Source organism: Stegodyphus dumicola, chromosome 1, assembly GCF_044657685.1.
Source record: "Stegodyphus dumicola isolate Sdum_Otavi_A_Nest chromosome 1, ASM4465768v1".
Lineage (NCBI taxonomy): Eukaryota > Metazoa > Arthropoda > Arachnida > Araneae > Eresidae > Stegodyphus > Stegodyphus dumicola.
The window spans coordinates 51,298,488-51,318,409 of NC_140768.1; the positions used below are offsets into that span (position 1 = coordinate 51,298,488).

At 33.1% G+C, this 19,922-nt stretch overlaps 1 protein-coding gene across 3 annotated transcripts in view; it reads left to right on the top strand.

Annotated features, from left to right (window-relative positions):
* Positions 1–19,922, top strand: part of LOC118186114 (uncharacterized) — a 149,494-nt gene that overhangs the window by 59,876 nt on the left and 69,696 nt on the right. For 2 of the 3 annotated variants that reach the window (XM_035356142.2, XM_085814354.1), the window contains exon 2: positions 13,548–13,684. The exons of the other annotated variant lie outside the window; for it this stretch is intronic. In XM_035356142.2, coding sequence (XP_035212033.2) covers positions 13,548–13,684 — 137 coding nt within the window. The remainder of the gene's footprint in view (positions 1–13,547; positions 13,685–19,922) is intronic. 3 annotated transcript variants of the gene reach the window in all.

A 19,922-nucleotide genomic window follows, 5' to 3' on the forward strand; every position in this document is an offset into this window, starting at 1 on the left:
AGATATAATTCAGTATAATTATTTTGTAATGGATAATGGAATTAATTTAATCCAATGTCAGTTAAAAAACTGATATATACAATAGGAAGATTTAAAAGCACTATAACTGTAACTAAGAGCACTGTCATTTTTCGTTCACAATCAGCTGTTATATAAGATTAGCTGCTTTCTGTGTATTTTTCATGTTTTATAACTGATATCCATATGTCTTGAACGAATATACACTAAATGCAAAACAAATTATTAAAAAAAAATTCAACTTTAATTGTCTAATAAGAAAATTAGTATTAATGTTCGGATCGACGGTAATTTGAAAGCAGATCGGTACATTTTTGACATCTTACATCCAGTAGTTCGAGGCCCCCAAGCGCCATTTTGCAACAAGATAATGCAAGACCACATGTTGCACTTCGTGTTCTGACCTTCCTCGAAACACAGGGTATTCGATTGTTGCCCTAGTCTGCACGGTGTCTGGATCTGTCACCCATTGAAAACATCTGGTCATGGAGTGGTGAGAGACTGGCCGGCTAGCCCTCTCCAGCTAATACGGTGTTATAAAGTGGGGCATAGGTTTGAAGCAGCATGGAATGAGTTGTCCATTTCTGTCATCCAAGCCCAGTTCGACTCCGTGTCTAACAAGATAACAACCATTTTAGATGCCAAGGGTGGCAGCTGTTTCTACTAATTTCGCACCACTGTAAACCCCCAAACTGCTTAGAAAGTTAATCGTTTTATCTTCATGCCATACTGTTTACGTACAATAAAAATATATTTTTTAATATTTGCTTTCTTTCATGGTGTTGCAATTTTAATGGCCAACAGTGTATTTGGAACTTGATTATTATCTTCAATAGTTTGTGCATTAATCGTTTACAGCTTTTCATTCATTGCTGTTCATTTTAGGACCTAATGTAAGGGTGATACATAATTACTCTTAAAAGATCCGTTGTAATTGAGATGATCATAATTTGAAAGGCCCTCTGTGCGATTTGCAAATGATCTGAACAAAGCCGACATAAGAAGCCGTATGTCGAAGAAAGAAGGTATATATTATGAATCTGGCGAAATAAATTCTGTTTTATTATTCTTAAAGATTAGGCAGGTTAGCAGTTTCAGAATACTGCTTCAAAATTTGAAAAATGCTATCACCAGATATAATTTTAGTGGAATGAAATAAGATCTATTATTTTATTGCTGAGAAAACGTTTTGTTTGAGAGCCAAATTCATTTCATCTAAACTGGAAAATAATATAGAAAACCTCCATTTTTTATTGGAGTAGAAAAAGTGGTTTCTGTTTATAGTACCCATACGAAAATTTGCCAGCTCAATGCTTGATTTTCTGAATTGATGAAAACGCATAAGAAATTTTGTGAACGAAATAAAAATTGGTCTCTATTTACATTTTACGGCAGGCCAGTATGTGTCAAATATTGTCTTCAGACAGGTTTTTCACAATATTAATACTTAACACAGCATTTAGAAGTATAACTTGAACTTTTCTGTAGCATAAATCAGTATTTACTGTCCTTGATGAGTTTTGTACATTCAATAGTAGTACAATTAGATTTATCGGATTTAAATAATTAAAATACAATTAAAAAAGATTTTATGCAATGAGCTTTTATCTAAAATGGATATGGTAATTAATGGACTAAAAGGAGAAAAATAGTTTTATATAGTTTAATGGAAATAATAAATTAAATAATTGTATTTACGAAATTCATATACATTTTCATATCCTGAATAATAAAAACATGGGGCGGTGCGCTCATCTTAAGTTAAAAAGAAAATGGCTTATATATTTGAAAGTACGATTAAATTAACAGAAAATTAAAAAAGCTAATGTTTTATACATCTGATAGTGCAATTGTATTAATAGATTCGCTTCACGCGATAATTATTTATATGTAAAATTGTAGAGGAATTTTCGAAGTAGAAGTATTTATTCTATAATTCCTAATTAAAATATATGATAAAACAATGTTCTCATTTTAGTGCTTTTAAATACCATCCATTTAAATAAAAATATATAAAAAACCGTTGTTTTTCTTTTCTTTTATTTTTTAGTCGCAATTACACGTTCGGAAATCGATGTAATGACAATGTCACAACGAGCATTTTATTTAAAGCTCAAACGAAGAAAGAGGTGTCTCGAGTTCGTCATTAAGTTCCCCAGAATGGTAAACTGGAAACGTTTTTGCCATCTGATTCCGTTTGCAATATATTTTTTAAAAAAATGTTGAAAATCTCCGAATTATTTTTTAAAAATTATTCTAGTTTTAAAATAGGGCGAAAAGTTTGTTTTCTAATTTTTCGAAAATTTCAAAACTTTATATCTGTTGAAATTTCTATCAAAAAAAAAAAAAAAAAAAAAAAAAAAAAAAAAAAAAAGGGGGGGGGAGAATGATTTTCAGAAATGAAATTACAATTTTTATGCAACTTTCATTGAAAATATTTTTTCCCACTCTATTCGATGGTTCAAACAGTAAAATTCTGATATGTTTAGTTTGTTCGTTAAATGAAGATATGTCCAAAAAATCGTTTAAACATCAAATTAAAAAAATACGAGGGGTGTTTTTTAAGTAAGGACCGTTTAGAAATAAAAACCAAATGAAAGAAAATTTTCAAAAACCAAATTTATTTCCATATTCTACATACGTTTCTCTATTTTGCAGCATAGTATCCTAGTTTGTTTAAAAACTTATCTTACCTTCGAACTAGATTTTAAATACCCTCTTCATAGAAGGCCGTTTTCATGTCTTCGTCATTGTTGTAGTTGCCCCCGAGATGATGTTTGAGAGAGCGGAAAAGATGAAAATCGTTCGTTGCAAGGTCTGGGCTGTAGGGGTGGTGGTCCAGAAGTTCCAAGCGAAACGAGTCCAGTAAAGCTCGGTTCTGAGCTGCAATGTGAGTCCTTGCATTGTCATGGAGTAGCGAAATTCCGTCAGTCAGCATGCCGTGTCTTTTGTTTTGAATCGCTCTGCGGAGCTTTCGCAGGGTTTGGCCGTGGTCTACCGTATATATGGAGTTTTCGCGTTACATGAAGTCTACAAACTAAACATCATGCTTATCCCAAAACTCGGGACGCCATGATTTTGCTCTGGGACAGAGTCTGTTTGGCCTTGACCCTTACAGGAGAGTTTGTGTATCTCCAGTCCATGTTGTGTTGCTTCCATTCGAGCATGACGTGAAACCCACGTATCATCTCTCGTTACGATCAGACTCGACATGGCGTCACCTTCTTCATTTTAACGAGTCAAAAAATTCAGCGAACACTCAAATCTTTTTCTGTGGTCTTCCGTTAGGAGTTCAGGGACCCAACGGGAGCACGGTTTCTTAAACCTTAACTTTTCATAAACAATCTTGTACAGCACTGACCTAGCAACTTCAGGAAATTCGTTTGAAAGAGTGCTTATGGTGAAGCGTCTGTTCTCAAGGATTTTCACTTCAACTGAAGCCACCATATCATCTGCTATCACAGGTGGGCGACTGGAGCGGGACTCATCAAGGACGTTTTGGCATCCAGCTTTGAAGTTTCTGATCCACTTACGCACTTTGCCTTCACTCATGGCAGTATATCCGTAAACTTCACAAATTTGTCGGTGAACGTCTGCTGCAGACAGATTTTTTTGCGACAAAAGACGTATCACTGACCGTACCTCGCTTTGGGCGGGCGATTCGAATATCTTGAATGTTTTAAAGACCCAGAATAGACCCAGAATAGTACAGGTTACATACACAGGTGCAACTGAGCATATTTATTTCCAAGGAATGTCGGGACACGAACGCAATCGCTCGTTGCGGCATGCGCGCCGCTTATTAATGTATACAACAAAACGGCCCTTATTTAAAAAACACACTACATATATAAATCGAGGTTTGAAAAAATGCGTTCACCATATTGCATTGTTATCGGCCAACAGTGTAAGTACCAAATTTGAACTCGATAACTTATCAGGAAATAGGTTAAATGACAGAATTCCAACTGCATAGTAACACCATGAGTGAACTAAATGAAAGCTTATAATAAAAGAGCTTTCATAATTATTCTTACTGTAGAATATTTAAATGATAGCTAGGTATAAGGTTTTTACATCAACTACGAAAAGAATACAAGGAATTTATTTTACTTTGCTACTTTGGTAGACGGTTGCACGGATTTTGGCGATTTACGTTGGCGCAATTGTTGGCGCGGTTTTTACAATCGTCAGCCATCTTGAAAAACGCTGTTTTTACGCATAGTAAAGTATTCGGAACTTAAAATAAATAAATAAATAAATAAATATCGTTAAAAGTAATGGATTAATTTTTTGTTAAAAATGTCGTTTTTTTAAGATGGCAGGCAAGTGTAAATAAATACATTTACTATGAGTATAAAATACTACAGTAAGGTTATTATTACTTTCATATAGCAAAGAAGAGAATAAAAACGCTATAAAAACATTGTGCCAACGTTTAATTAGACTAAAATGTTACTTAAATTGAATATTGAATTAAAAACATTATACCAACATTTAAAAGAATTAAAATATTACTAAATTCAAATACTTTAAAATACGTTATATAGAATGTAATTAACATTAAAACATATGTGACAATAATTATCTCAGCAATTTTTGAAAAAAGGTGTATTAATTTTTTTAACAAAAATTGAAGTATACAATTATGAAATAAAAGAAAATATGTACTTTCATTTTTTTTTAGTCATTTAACCTGTCGTTTATTGATAAGTACCACAAAAAAATCAGAACCATAATTTAGATATCAATGAAAAAAATTTGAAAAATGTAATATAAAGGGCAGGAATAAAAAAAAAATTATAAATAGATAAAGCAATTTAGAGCCAAATTAATGGATCATGAAGATTAAAAATAACAAAAAAATTTGGGAGAGGGGGAGGAAAGAACCTCCAATAATAGGTATTGTTTTTAAGATTTCGAAGATTTTTTAACCGCCCCTCCCTAAAGTACAAAGGACAAATTTTTGATTCCGATACCAATAAATCTTGGTACTTACCAATAACAACATTCATCTTTGAAACAGACATCTTAGAAGGAATTCGAAGATATGAATTTAAATGGCCAAAGTTTAAAATGGCGCGGTAATGCACAAATTTTCAGTAACCAATCAGGGAGCTGATTACATCGCGCCTAGAATTAAAATTATTTAAATAACCATACATAATAAAATCATATTTAAAAAATGCAAAATTAAATTGTATTTTAATATTTAACAGCCATAAATAATGTTTAAAACATTAGATTAAATTTATAGATATTAAAACTAATTACTTTTAAAGTAAGGTGACGTCATTGATTACATCATTCACAACATAAAATATCATAAACAATAACATTTTATTTCAAATAAAAATGCAAAATTAAATTGATTTTTAATATTTAGAAGCCATAAATAATATTTAAAACAGGGAATTTATGCATAATAAAACGCATTATTTTTAAAATAAAATGACAACAAAGTATCGGTTACCATAAATAATTTATCCAGCAATGGGTTTACCATAAGTCGTATTACTCGCCAAAAGAAAAATCGCCAAAATCCGTCTATCAAAGTAGCACATCGAATATTTAAATGATAGTCAGGTATAAGGTTTTTACATCAACTACGAAAAGAATACAAGAAATTTATTTTTACAAGGAATAATTATTGGGAACAGCTTCAGTATAGCACGCCTTCAAAATTTGGCGAATTTTTTGGTGCCAAAGTGTGTCAAATACCGTGTTTTGAAAAATGGATGCCATCAAGATTTCCAATGAAACTCCGTGTTTCAAAAACGGTGACCATCACCGGCCATGGCTATTTTCACCAGAAATAGAAATAAATTAGATAATAGAAATAAATTTACGACTATCATACACGATTTTAAAAGAAAAAAAGATATTAAAGAATGTTTAATGAAAGTGGTTAAGGTTAAAAGGATGTAATTTTAGGAAAAATGCTGAAAACGTTTAGATATTTCGCTCTTAACAAAAAGCGGGCTATAAAAAGAGAAGAACAGAATTTTACGAGATCACTCCTGGAAAACAAAAATAAAATAATTCACAATCCATCAAAATCCTTTAAAAAGTTCATATTCTTCAAGATCTTCTGCTACTTAATTACATCACTAACAGCAGATTTAGAGCAAACCATAATTAAATGTAAAAATCTCACCTCTAAAGTAGCCAAAGATCTAATCTCCAAAAATATATTCTCCACGATGTCTGAGCATTAAATAATCGCCGATAATAGTGTTATGAATTATGTATTTAGATAGTTAATTTTAGTAGAATTATAATTGAAATCGTTGTGTGTCCCCGTGCAATGCAACACCAGACAAATTTTAAGAGAAATTTATGCCAGTAAAGTAAGAATACAGGAGCACGTACATTTAACATTGAATAAATGGATATCTTGGTAATTTGTATTGAAATTGAATAAATCTAGTTGACCACTATGTTAGCTGTAACCGTAATTCCACCCTCTTACCGTTTTCCAGAAAAAATTATGGTTGTTAACATTGCGTTTGTGGAATGGTATGGGCTTCTACATCATGTCATTTATTGCCATGCTTGGCGATATTTTTTGTGAAAAATACTAAAGGATAGCCAATTAATGTTTAAACCAGGATTGCGGGTAATTAAAAAGTACCGTGAAAACATCTGATCGAAAAATGTGCGTTTCAATAAACATTGAAAGTAATTATTTAGTAACAGGCACAATATGATAAACGTCAATTTATGCGCTCATGTTTGTCATATTAATGAGGGATCAAAAGTCCCCAATTAAATAGCATAACATAAACAATTGTTATATTAACTATTATGTTTGGAAAACTGTTTGTTTGTATATAAAAAAACTGCAAATTTAAATTTTCAAATGTGGAAATTTGAGTCCAACGGTTTATTGTTTCATTCAAATATTTCTGCGCATAAAGCCATGGTTAGTTAAAATTTTTAATTAAGAGCGTTTGAAATAAAATTTTTTCCCCCCCTGGAGAATGATTACAGAGTGATAAATGACGTTGAATAAACTGAAATAATCATCGATTTGAAGCTTATGTTTCATTGCAATTACTTATTTTAGGTGTTTATGACGAAGCATTCGATAGTTGCATGGCGATGTCTTATCGCTATTAGACTCCATCAGAAAGGTGTAAGAATTACAAACTTCAGCTAACAGTTAAATAACATTTAAAAAATCCAATGTGTACACCACATGACTTCCTTGTACGGAATATGAAGTTATACGCAATTTTCCTGCATTTCGTTAAACATATTGAATTTAACAGTTAGCGAATTTTGAATTAAATCTACTTCGTCAAAAGCGCATAAACCACAATAGAAAAAATGCACTCCTTAAAGTTCACTATATTTATTTACCATAGTGACACTTCAGCGCTAGGTTCACTTAACAGCATTACATCTCATTCATTTTATAACTCAGAGTTCACGGAAAAATCTGAAACGATGTATAAAAGAAATTGAACAAGGGGAGGGAAAAAAAAGAAACATTTTTTTCACAGACGATTCAGCGCCGCTTACCTAATGCGCATGCACTACTAATTAGTTCATTTTTCACTTCACGGCAATTCAAAAATATATAAACATTCAAGATATTTTCATTAAAAATTTAAAGTTATAGAACAACATAAAACACCAAATATAGTTAAAACAATTAAAAAAAATTAAAATTAAAATTACAGTTTCTATGCAAAAACAAGATAATTCCAGGATGAATTAAGAATTAATTAATTTAATTTGCAATAATAAAAGAAGATGTTACTTTGTTGTTGCGAAGCTGTGTTTCTCTAGATTGGCAACAAATCCACTATTCTGCAAAGTTTCAAATGTAAACAAAAAAATATAGCTGCAATGGTAACCAAAAAAATAGGCTTAGCCGTACTTAAAAAACTTTTAAATTGTTGATAATTCCACAATTATTGCATGCAGGTTAAGTAAAGGCATAAAAACCTTAACGGGAAGATGAGACCAACATAATTAAATCATTTTTAAAGGAAAAAAAATGCACAATTTATAAACATATATAAGATTATAATATAAGAATAAAGAAACTTAGCAGACTGAGCCGAGTAACAAAGTGGATATATATATATATATATAGGAAATAAATTATTATATAGACATAATTTCTTGTTTAGTTACAAAGTTCGGCTGTTCAAGTCCTATAATTGCTGTGTTGAGAATACCACTAATTTGTCAATCGAATTGTTTTCGTTTTCAATAACCTCTGGGTCACTTTCTTTAAATCATATCAGAGTACATCCAGATGAAATACTACACTTAGTAAGGAATTATAAGCCAAATAAAATAAAAACATCTGCCCTGGAGATAAGGATAGTGCTGACAGATCAACTTCCAATCCGCTGGGCATGAAATTGATAAACAGATTTCGGATTTCAAAACATACTTTCACTTTGTAGATACAAATTACATATTAGTAAATATATATTGGAAATTCTATTTGATATAATCGAAAGTTCAAGCTTACTTTTATGAAATTGCTCTAACAGTCTGCAAAAAATAATAAGCCAGATCCAATTCGAAGATTAAGGAACAACGCAATCTGCAACATTAACTGAATTAGATAATTTTAGCTTAGCTTATACCTCCGTTACACATTAAACGAGCATGCACACAAACATATTCGCGGCCGTAAAGGTCTTATGCGACGCATGCGCAGAAAGTTTGTACCTTTGAGGTCCGGATTATGGGTGTCCGAATTAACGACTTTTGACTGTATACAGTATTATTTACGTATTAAATGTAAAACAGCAATCATTTAAACAACTTGACAACCATGGATTCAAACTGGCGAAAGTCGAATTAAAGTAATAATTAAAAAAATGACTTTAAAAAAGGAAAGTCTGAAAGACTCAGATTTTAACAGTCATCCCAAAGGATTTGTTAACTGAAATCGCAGTCTACCACTCCGCTGTTGCACTTACTCCTGCTAACCCATTTCTTTTTGTCTTTTTAGTTTTATGGGCAGGTTTTAAACAGGAAAATGACAAAAATTTAAAAAGCAGCATGTGTTTAGAATTCCCGATAAAGTGTTAAGTGTTGGCATACATTTTTCAGTTAAGTGTTGGCATACATTTTTTTTTTTCTGCCTTAAATGACGCATGGGTTAAAGTAACTAATATAAACTAAGTATAAATAAATATTTATACTTAGTTTATATTAGTTATACAAAACAGGCATTCTTTTTACCATTATTACTCCATCGACAAATTACAATTTTATGAGGTTTTTAAGCTATAAATTTAAAATAACTGTCTTATACTGCACAGCTTCAATATATTTAAATAAGTGTATTACAGTAAAAATATCATATAATTTGTTTCATTTGATGATTAATGTGAATCATTTGTTTTAAACATTTTAGCATTTCCTAAACGTATTTTTCTGTTCTCTTAACAAATAGCATATTATGCAAAAGCATAACAAATTTGCATGAATTAATTATTCCAGTTCATAAAACAATTATTGTTAACAAAGCTGACGTAAAATCTGTATTACTCACTTCTGAGAATATTCACTATACTATGACCTTCACAGCAATGCTTAAATACTATTCGTAGCTCTTACGATAAACTGAATGAAACTCGGCTGTTTATGCGTTAAAGTACGCAAGGAATATATAATAATTGAAAATAAATTTTAAAATTATTATTAAGAATGAAGCGATTATCGACGAGAAAAATACCAGAGATACATGAACTTTATAGAAGTGCACGAGAAAAATCAATGAAAATTTTTTGCTGTCCACAAATTTCTACAAACAGACAATGAAATCGGGGCATTTGAAATTGTTTTAATACGATTTTTCAGAGCAAAGCTGCGGATTCGGAAAATGTGTTTTGATGTAAATATGAAATAACATTAGATATAGGCATTCTTGCTATCCTTCTCCTTTAATATAAACATGATTCATTTTTTTATTTAATTTAAATAATATGAAGATATCATGTTTTACAATGCATACTTTCAAAAAGTTATTAATTTAATCAATCTAAATGAATCTGTACAACGCAGAGCCGTACCGTTTTTGTGTGAATCCAGGCATTTGAAAATAATGGGGCACATATACTGTATGTATAAGAATTTGGAACGTAATAAAAATGTTTAGGAGAAGCAGTTATGAGATTAGTTTCAGATATTAAAATCTGATGCTTTACTTTCTTTAAAGTACTTCATTGTTCTTTAAACTGGTCTTTCTTTAAAGTTTTCATTTGATTTCTTTATTGAAATCAGAAATGATTTCAAACTGTTAAAATGTCAAAAAGGCATCAATACATCTTTTAGCAATGATGTTATAGTTTTTTCACTAGACGGGAATTAAAGAAACAGTTTCCGTAGTATACTTTTAACTGAAGAGAAATAGATTATTTGATTTCTTTAATATAACAAAATGAAAACACAATGTGAAATGAAATATGAAAACACGTTTATGCTTTTCATTTTAGAAACTATGCAATTAAAACTGAATTTCAGTTATGTACTCAAGTTTAAATTGAAATTGGCTGTATTTATGAAAATAAAAGTAATTCCACTACTTAATTTTGTAGGAATAACTTTACAACATTTGTTAAAATTAAAAACAACGAAAATATAAAACTCCTCCTCTTACATTAAAAGAAATATTTGTTTGTCCCACAGTATAATGCAGCACAATTATACAGAGTTTTCAGAACCTTCGATTGACTCTTGAGGAATTGGCTTTATGTTATGAAATTTCCAAACAAATTTATTTGCTTATTTAAATGCGGCAAAGAACTGAAGTCTGCCCCAATAAAAAGAATTCCATGAAGTTATATTTTACCTGAAAATCAGTGTTTCTTCCCTGTTTGGCAAAGACTTTACTTTAATTCATCAGTGTTTTATAATATGCGAATTTCCACACAATGAAATATTTAAATTTCTTTGCGAAAGATTCCTTTCTTAATTTTTCTAAGCTTTTCAAATAAGATTGCAGAAATTAGTATCGTTTCAATGTCTATTTCTGCAAATGATACATTAAAGCAAAACTAGATGTGATAAGTTTAGATAATTAAATTAGACGTAATTGGAGGATTAGATGTAATTTTTAAGTTTATAATAACAAAATAAAATATCTTGTTTGCAGAAGTGAAATATATTAATTTAAAATAAAATTATTATTTCCAATAAAATTTATTGGTGAAGCTTAAATATACATTTGGATTTATAGTAATTTTCACTACATTTATAAAATTGTTTGCAATAGATTAAATTTTCTTAAAATAATATTTTAAATTCGGTTTCTTTATAGGATGAAGTAACTTGTACTTTTAGAGACAAATTACTATTAATTTATACTCTTTTGTCACAAGTAAAGTTTTAACTTCCTTCATATATAAATAACGATGAAATGTAATTTCCTTATTTTTATATTGTTATCATTTAAATAATATATGTATATATTTAAAAATTAATACCATAAATATATTCTCTTAATCTCTCAAGTAACAAATACTTTTGCACAGGTTTTCATGTTTTTCTTAAGATATAAATTGAATACGAATTAGTTTCCTTAATTTGTGAAAAGAAAAGATATGATATAATAAATTTTAAAACTAATCTCAGAAATTTACATATAGGAAACATGTAGAAAAGTTCAGTGTTTTAAAGTAATGCACCATTTGTAAAGTTATAATAATTAAAAAAAACGTGATCTATATAAGTAAAATGGGGTTATGGAAGTATTGCATCATTTATAATGCAGCGTCAAGTACCACGCATGGAAGTAAGTAATTATTTTGCGAATAATTTCGAAAAATAGCTAAACACGATGAAAGTACTGCAGTAAAATCAATTCTTTTTTCACATTATCTTTTAACATTAAAAACAACAAAAAATGAATTATATCTACTAAATAAACCTGACTCCCTAAATTAAAATTTCTAAGCAGTGAGACAAAAATAAGTTGACTTCTGATAATGGCCCTTTCTTCCGCACTCTTTGTAATACAAATAAAAGTTAATCTACTGCCAGTATTTCTTTTTGTTCATAGCATTTAAATTACGCTTTTATTATTACATATTAATTATTACTGATATCATTCACTTCAATGTACAATAAACAGTGCTTACCTGAAAATGTAGCACAGACGATGTATTCGGTGAACAGAACTAAAAAAATGGTTGCGAAAATCCTTCAGACAAACAAACGCTATGCATACAACAAACTCTTTCGTCAGCCTCTGGATACAGTAGAATGTGAATCCATTAACCACAGAATATAGTTCAATGATTTCGAAGTACCACATCAATAAAAACATGCTAAAAACTGTTAATTTTTTTTTAATAAAATAGAAATAACTAGAATTGCAAGCTATTAGCATAAAAGAATCATTTATTTAGAAAGGTTTACTGAAACACATATCAATGAATCGGGGGGGGGGAGGTTAGCGTGCAAGAATATCTGCCATTAAAGAAGAATTACGCGAGCAAGGTCAAGAAAGGTAACAGTAGGAAAGACTGCAAATTTCTTGTCGCATTAAACGTTTGCTGCGATGTGTATGTGACATCCGTGTGACATTCACATCCACATCACAATGCGACGTTGTACCGTGGTTACAAATGTAATGTGAAGAAAATGCAACATTGAGAGGTCACTGCAATGTCATAGCAACTAAGTGTGCTGTATGGAACATATCCTTGAGTGCCTGGAGTTGTCTCTTGAGGACCTTTACAAGTCTCCTAAGCGTATTTTCGATTTTCTGAAAGTAAATGGACTCGGGGACCTCGTCTAGTATATTCCTAGACATGGAGATTAGTAACAACAACAACAACTTAAGATCCAAAATTGTGTCCGTAGCCAATGTGCAAGGTTACTTACTACAGTCTTGTCTATTGACCTTGGCCAATGTGAAGGACAATGTGTCTATTGACCTTGGCTAATGACAATGTACTGACTTTAGCCATGATGTGATTCTGTAGCACCCTCCAGTCAATATAGTGGTTAGTAAGGCTGTCTGTCATACTGATGGGACCAATTTTGAATCCCAGAGAAGGCATGGATGCTTGTAAGCGTGTAGTGTCTGTGTGGCAAGGGGGCACTCAAAATACATGACAAGCCAGAAGTCCTCTTGAGAGGTTAATGGTAGGGAAAAGAGATGGGAGAATGTCGGACTGCTCTCTAGGGCAGCCTTCCTTTTCCCTCATTCTTGGTATGAAATTGTACAGTTAGTGCAGCAGGACTACTGCTTGTACGACCAGTAGTGAAATTCTGGTGTCCTGCCCACTTCTACTTGAACCTGTACCTATGATACTCTAGCCGGAAGGTATTTGAAAGTAACTTGTAAGAAGAATGTCTCAAATCAGTTCTGTCATATTCTTATTTTTAGTAAGATATTCTTTGGATTTCTGTGGAAAATATTTTTTAAAACTTGTCATAATTTTATTATGTTTGTTGTTTCATATTTCAGTATGTTTTCATGTTAAATTTTTGCTTTTAAAATTTATTTAAAAGGAGAACTAAAGCAGTATTTCTTTTCAATCCAGTTACTAATACAGATTGAAAACCATTTATACAAAAACACCGAACATCGAGCCTCATTACTAATTGCAGTCTGGACATGTATTGCTGGAAAAGTTGGGTACTTTCGGAACATCGAGAAGGTTTTCCATATGCTATATCGGTATGTTTTATATTTATAAATTTATAAATTGGAAAGCTAATCTATTTGTTTAATATACTGACTATATAGCATTTTTGAAAGCTGAGGTTCCGAAATGTAAATAATCTATGCATAGTTATTTTTAAATAATTTGTAACTTTTGATGTGTTAACATAATATACAGTTAACATGTCTGACCTTTAGCTTTTGTATTTTTAAGAAAAACTAGTAAGGCATAAATACTACTGATATTCATTATGCTGAATGCCATATATAAAGATCTTTTGAGAATTGTTCCTGCATTTTGCTTGAAACCAAAAAGTAATTCTGTTCCTGTACTGATGTACACTGGAGAGAAAAATTAAAAGAACTATAAAAGAATTCTTTATAATGATTCTGTTAATTGAAATCCAAAAGTAAGTTGTTTGTTGTCAGTCAAGATCTGTACTAACACAGGGTATAAAATATGCTACCAACGATTCAGGAAAGTGAACATTTAGTGTATTTAATCCAAAGAAAAACAACCTTTTTTTTACAGCTAAAAAGAATTTCTATCTTTAATTCTCTTCACAACACAAACAAAAGTTACACATGTTGTTACACGCAAACTTGATGGAAAACCACTAGATGGGGGGGGGGGGGGAATTATTAAAGCATGAAGTTGAAACTTCAGATGTGGCATCCTCCCACTTTATTTGTTGGATTCAGCTTAACCCAGGTGGAACTTACTAAAAGTTTTTAATTTTTTAGAAGTCCAGTCTCTGGGAGGGGCTTTTTTCTACTAATTTTGATTGTAAGCTTCTTCATATTGGGTGGGCAAGTCTGGTCCACTAGGATTTTCTTCATTTATGTCTTCAGTTCCTCCATTTCTCACAGGGTTTTCAAGTATTGCTGAACATACTTCAAGAGTAAATATTCTCTGTATTGGCCTTAAGAGTATGTCTCTGTTTGTCTTGATGCTAATGCTCTACTAGGAAGCAACACCATTACATTATCCAATGACCGTTCAACACATTTTGTAACATCATTTCCGATTAGTACCATGTCACTGAGTCTGATTTTTTTTTTAACTATATTTCTCATGCTTATTTCTTTGAATTAGAAGTCCTAAATATTCAGACCTAAATCTTTTCCAAACTTTCTTGATCAGTTTTTGTTGATACTTTAGCCTTTTGTTGAGAAAATTTTCATCAGTTTAATCGAAGGCTGAAACGTCTGTTTGCTGGAAATCAGTTAAGAAGCTCGGGAATAACACAGTATCTTCAACAAAGCAAGTTAACTTGCTGGAAAGTAGGTGAGAGGTCATTAGTTAACAAACATTAAAACAGTTGACATCTGTTCATAACTAAGCAAAGCCTTTCCTAATACTTTCTTGAGAACTTGCTTCATAGTACCTATGAACCATTCCCCAAAATCTCCCATCAGGAGCAACTGGGGGATTGAAAAGCCACTGAATCATTTTTGTTGTGCTATACTGCAAAATTTCATCCCAGTTCACAAATTTGAAGTTGTTAAATGCTCCTACAAAATTAGTGTTGTTATCATACTACAGAGCAAGAATCCGCCTCTTCATGCAACAAACTGATGGAAACTATGGAGCTATGTTGCTGTATTCAGAGATGACAAGAGTTCAAAATTAACTGCATGATAGGCAGCGTATTTGTAAACACAAATCCAAAATTTACTTCCTCCCTTTAAATATGCAGGACCCGCCTGTCAGTCCTGACAATTTAAAAAACAGTGGAATCCTCTGCCATGTTTTCTGGTAAATACAGTATATAAACACAGTATAGTCACAGGGCTTGGAGAAGTCAGTTTCCGTTATGTCTTGTGCAGCATATTTGGATATAATTGACCTTATAGGTTTTTTTTTGCATTTAGAATACAGTAATGCTCCCTTAATATATTGAGCAAAATCTGGGACCAGCATGACAGTTTTTATAATGTTTAGTTATTATCAGTCATTTAACAATCTCATGATCTGGAGGCAAAATCACGGGATTTAAAAAAATCTAAGGATCTTTTCTAAAAGTGATCTTTGTCTTGAATCTGAGAAGACCCTCGTCATCAATATATGTTAATAATCTCCTCAATTTCTTAAAAGTGTCTGTTGTAAAAGCTTCATGCTGAATAAATTTCATAACTTGCTTCTCAGCTTCTTGTAAGTTCTTAATATGATAGTTCCCCAGGATGTATAAAGATTTCAACAATTAAAAATAAATCTTCAAAGCCAAGCTATGTGCATATCATTTTGTGATAGTTAAAAAAATAAATGATAGTAGCATTTTAATTCACTAAGTCAATATTCTGCACAAGTCATATTACATATATACATGTTACGGAAGACGGCGATGCCTGCTGTCTAACATAGGTAAACAGGCGTATGTCCCATGCCCTGCCCTATCTAGAGGCAACAACTCCCTGGATCCCCCAACAGACTGTGTCGGGAGTTTATTGAGACATGAAAAAGGTTGTACATGTCCAAACAAGGGCACTCGTATTTTGTTTTACAGATTTGGAGAGACTTTGACTGAACAGAAATGGCAAAGAAACAAAAATGTTGCAAAATAAAAAAAGGGGGGGATGGGGCAAGAGCAAGAATTAAAACATGCAAAGAAATATAATTAAGGCATGTGTTGAGCTGAGCTGCTAGGATAATGACCTCAACTGGCATGTGGTGCACAATAAGTTGAGTTTTGTGCTAGGAGTTAATAGAGCATAGATTGCACATGAGGTTGTCCACGGTTGCATAGTTCACATATGTAAACATTTTGCACATGTGTATAGTCGCAATTAATTCGCTGTTTGCGCGCATTGTTCATATTTTGCACACAATTTACAGTTGCTTAAGGTCTCTGTTTGCGAACGTGCACTTATAAGCTCACAGTACACAGATTGTTGCGAGAATTTTGACAGAGGAAACAGGAGGGTGCAGCTGGCTGTGATTGTAGTGTTACAAATAGTGCCACGTAATTGCACGTCCACCATAGAAAGAAATAGCACCTGTTTGAGACCTGCGTGTTTCTGCTGTAGTTATCATCTTGTTATCAGCTGTTGTCTTCATCAGTTGTTGTTATCTGCATCACTAAACAACTTCAAACTTCTATCATCTTCATTATTGTACAAAATGCCGTGTCCTGTGGTATTGCGAAGGTACCTTAATGCTGTCTGTACGATTTCCCAATCAATCTCTGCAGGATTGTTCAGCTTTCAAGACATCAAACTCGCTACGTAAGCAATATCCGGCCGAGTCCCCATCGCCAAGTACAGCAAACTGCCAACTACTGAACAGTATGGAATTTCACTGCTAAGAGGCTTCACCTCCTTGATCTTGATCATGCTGTCATCATTCGGTTGACCATATTCGACCTTGAGACTCAATTTCTGTACTGGGATGGGTGATGTCTTAACATATCCATATTGCTCTAATATCTTTCTTGTAAATGCTTCTTTGTGCAGGAAGAGGGAGCCGTGTTTCAAACGTTCGACTTGTAGACCAAGGAAACAATTTAACTTCGTTACTCGAATGTTAAAATGTTGCTTGAGCTCGTTCATAAATGTGAAGAATGCTGCTTTGTCCTGAACAGCGCCAACGCCATCATCAACATAAATCACCTTATAATCTTATGTCCATAATCATTTCGTATGAACAGGCAGTTGTCGGATTTACCTTGTATCATGCCATGTTTCTTCAGCATGTCAGTAAACTTGGCATTCCAACATCGTCCAGCTTGTTTCAAGCCGAATAAAGGGCGAAGCATCTTACATACACTGTTACTTCTGTCGTTATAGCCTTCGGGTTGATGCATGTAAATCTCCTCAGTTAGGTCACCGTAAAGGAATGCCGTCTCCACGTCAATTTGATCCGTTGCAATTAGTGCTTGAATAGTGTCATAGAGACACACCGGGCTAAATGTGTCTTCGTAGTCGATATTCACCATCTGGATGTACCCTTTTGTTACTAAATGAGCCTTGAATCTCAATTGAGGCATCGGGATTTGTCTTCACTCTGTAAACCCAGCGATTGTCGAGGATTTTACGTCTGGTTGGTGGCTCAACAAGTTGCCATGTTCCATGTTTGGCATGCAAACACATTTCTTCGTCCGTATTCAGGAAACTTCGTTTCATCGTCATATGTTTTAGGCTCTTCCAACTTCAGAATGCTGTTGTACACATCGTAGTTATTAAATCTGACAGGCCGTTGGATAGCTGAATGGTCTCGCAATGTACGTGCGGTCATTTGTGTTGGTTCATCTTCATCAGTGCACAGAGCACCAGCCCCTTGTGTGTTTGCATCATTGTGTGTATATTCCAAAATAAACTTCATACCACTTTATAGACTGGTGTTAGATGCTAATTTTGAAGGTTGGGAAGTAGGGCCAATTTGCTGTTCATTGAACACTGCATTGGCACTTTTTATCATATCATTCCTTGATGGTATGAAAATGTGATACCCATCATCATCACAATAACCAACCAAATAGCCCTTTATAGCCTTGTCATCTAATTTACTTCTGTTGACATTTGGTTTATGTGCAAATGCAGCTGATCCCAAAACTCGAATTCTCTTGATTGCCGGCTTGCATCCAAACATTTCTCAAATGGACATTTTCCAACTAGGACTCGTAGTCTTACTTAATCTGGTTCGATTGAGAACGTAGACAGCTGTAGATGCTGCTTCTGCCCATAGGAACTGTGGTAGACCTGAATCCTTGATCATAGTGTAAACTGCATTCATTATTGTACGATTCTCTCTTTCAACCAATCCGTTTTGTTCTGGTGTATATGGCATAGTGATTCGCAGCTTGATGCCTCTATCATCAGTCAGTTTCACCAATTTATCATTGGTTAACTCACGATCGCCATCTGTGACCAGTTCTTTTACATTTATAACATATTTGTTGGTCCAAACAGGAAACTGCTTGATTTTATCCACAGCCTCATCTTTATGTCTTAGAAATTCTACATGCCGAATAATAGTAGAGTAATCGTACTTAATCACTAATATGTACTTCTTTCCACCTCTTAATAAGTCTGCATGTATTATCTTACCAGACTTTTGGGTTTTGAATCGTTTTGGTTTAAATATTCATCGACTTTGTTTACCATACGCACATGGCTTACAAAATAGTCCATCGTTGATAAAATCTATACCATTTTCACACAAGTACTCTTTCACGTGCTGTATTCCTTGATAACCAAGTTGTCGATGCCAAAGTGATAATGGCAATTTTGTCGTCGTCTTCATTGCCGTCTTATTTCGTTGTCAACCAAGTAGGCTGCAGCAGCAGAACCCCCTTGTGGTTTGACTGGTTTTGCACCTAGTTCAAAGAGTCCTTTTAATGAACATGTGGCTTCTAAAAGTGTTATCTGGGGTCTCCTTGCGAAAGAAATGACAAATCATATCGTCCGAATCACCAAAGTTTGAGATTCCTTGATTCATTGCCTTTGAGGCTGATAACAATTGATTTTTTTGCCAATTTCTGGTGCGTACAGTACATCAGTAAGCTCAATAGATTTTTGTACGTTTCTAACCGTTGCACACATGTCAATGTCCCCGCAGCCATATGCTGGTATTGTCTGTTTGTTACCAACTGTGATTTATGCTTGTTTGTTAAAGTGACGCTACGTCTTGAAATACTTAGCTGAATGTGTAATGTGTGCTGAATACTTAGCTGAATGTGTCCATCGTCTTTAAGCCACACATTTCGGTCACAGTCGTCTTCTTGACAAGCAAACACACTGCATTGAGTATTTGCAAAGAAGGTCTCTGTTTTGCCAATCGTCGCGGGTGGCATGTCAGGGGAAAATGGGCAAAATTTACCAATGTGCGCAGGTTTATTACAATAAAAACAGATGCCATTGAAACCTTTCACACCATCACTTTTCTTACTAAGTCTGTTCATCGTTTCGGCATTATTTGTTGTCAAGGGTTAGGATTGGCTGACCATCTGAGGTTTCTTACCACCCTTCTTCCATTTTTTTCCACTATATTTTGCACTATAATTAGCATTTGCCACAAATGTTACTGTACTTTCGTTTCTAACCGTACTTTCGTTACTACTGTACTTTCTTTGCAGCCGCATGTTGATCTGTTCCATCAGTTTTTCAGGTGACTTTTTCGTCTTTGGCATTGAGTCCCACTGTGATTTGAACTCGATATATTCGTCATCAGGAAGAATAGATAAGATTCGCAGTGCTAGAAAGTTCTGCAGCAACTTTCCTTCGCCGCTCAACTCTTGCTCACGTTCAAGATCCA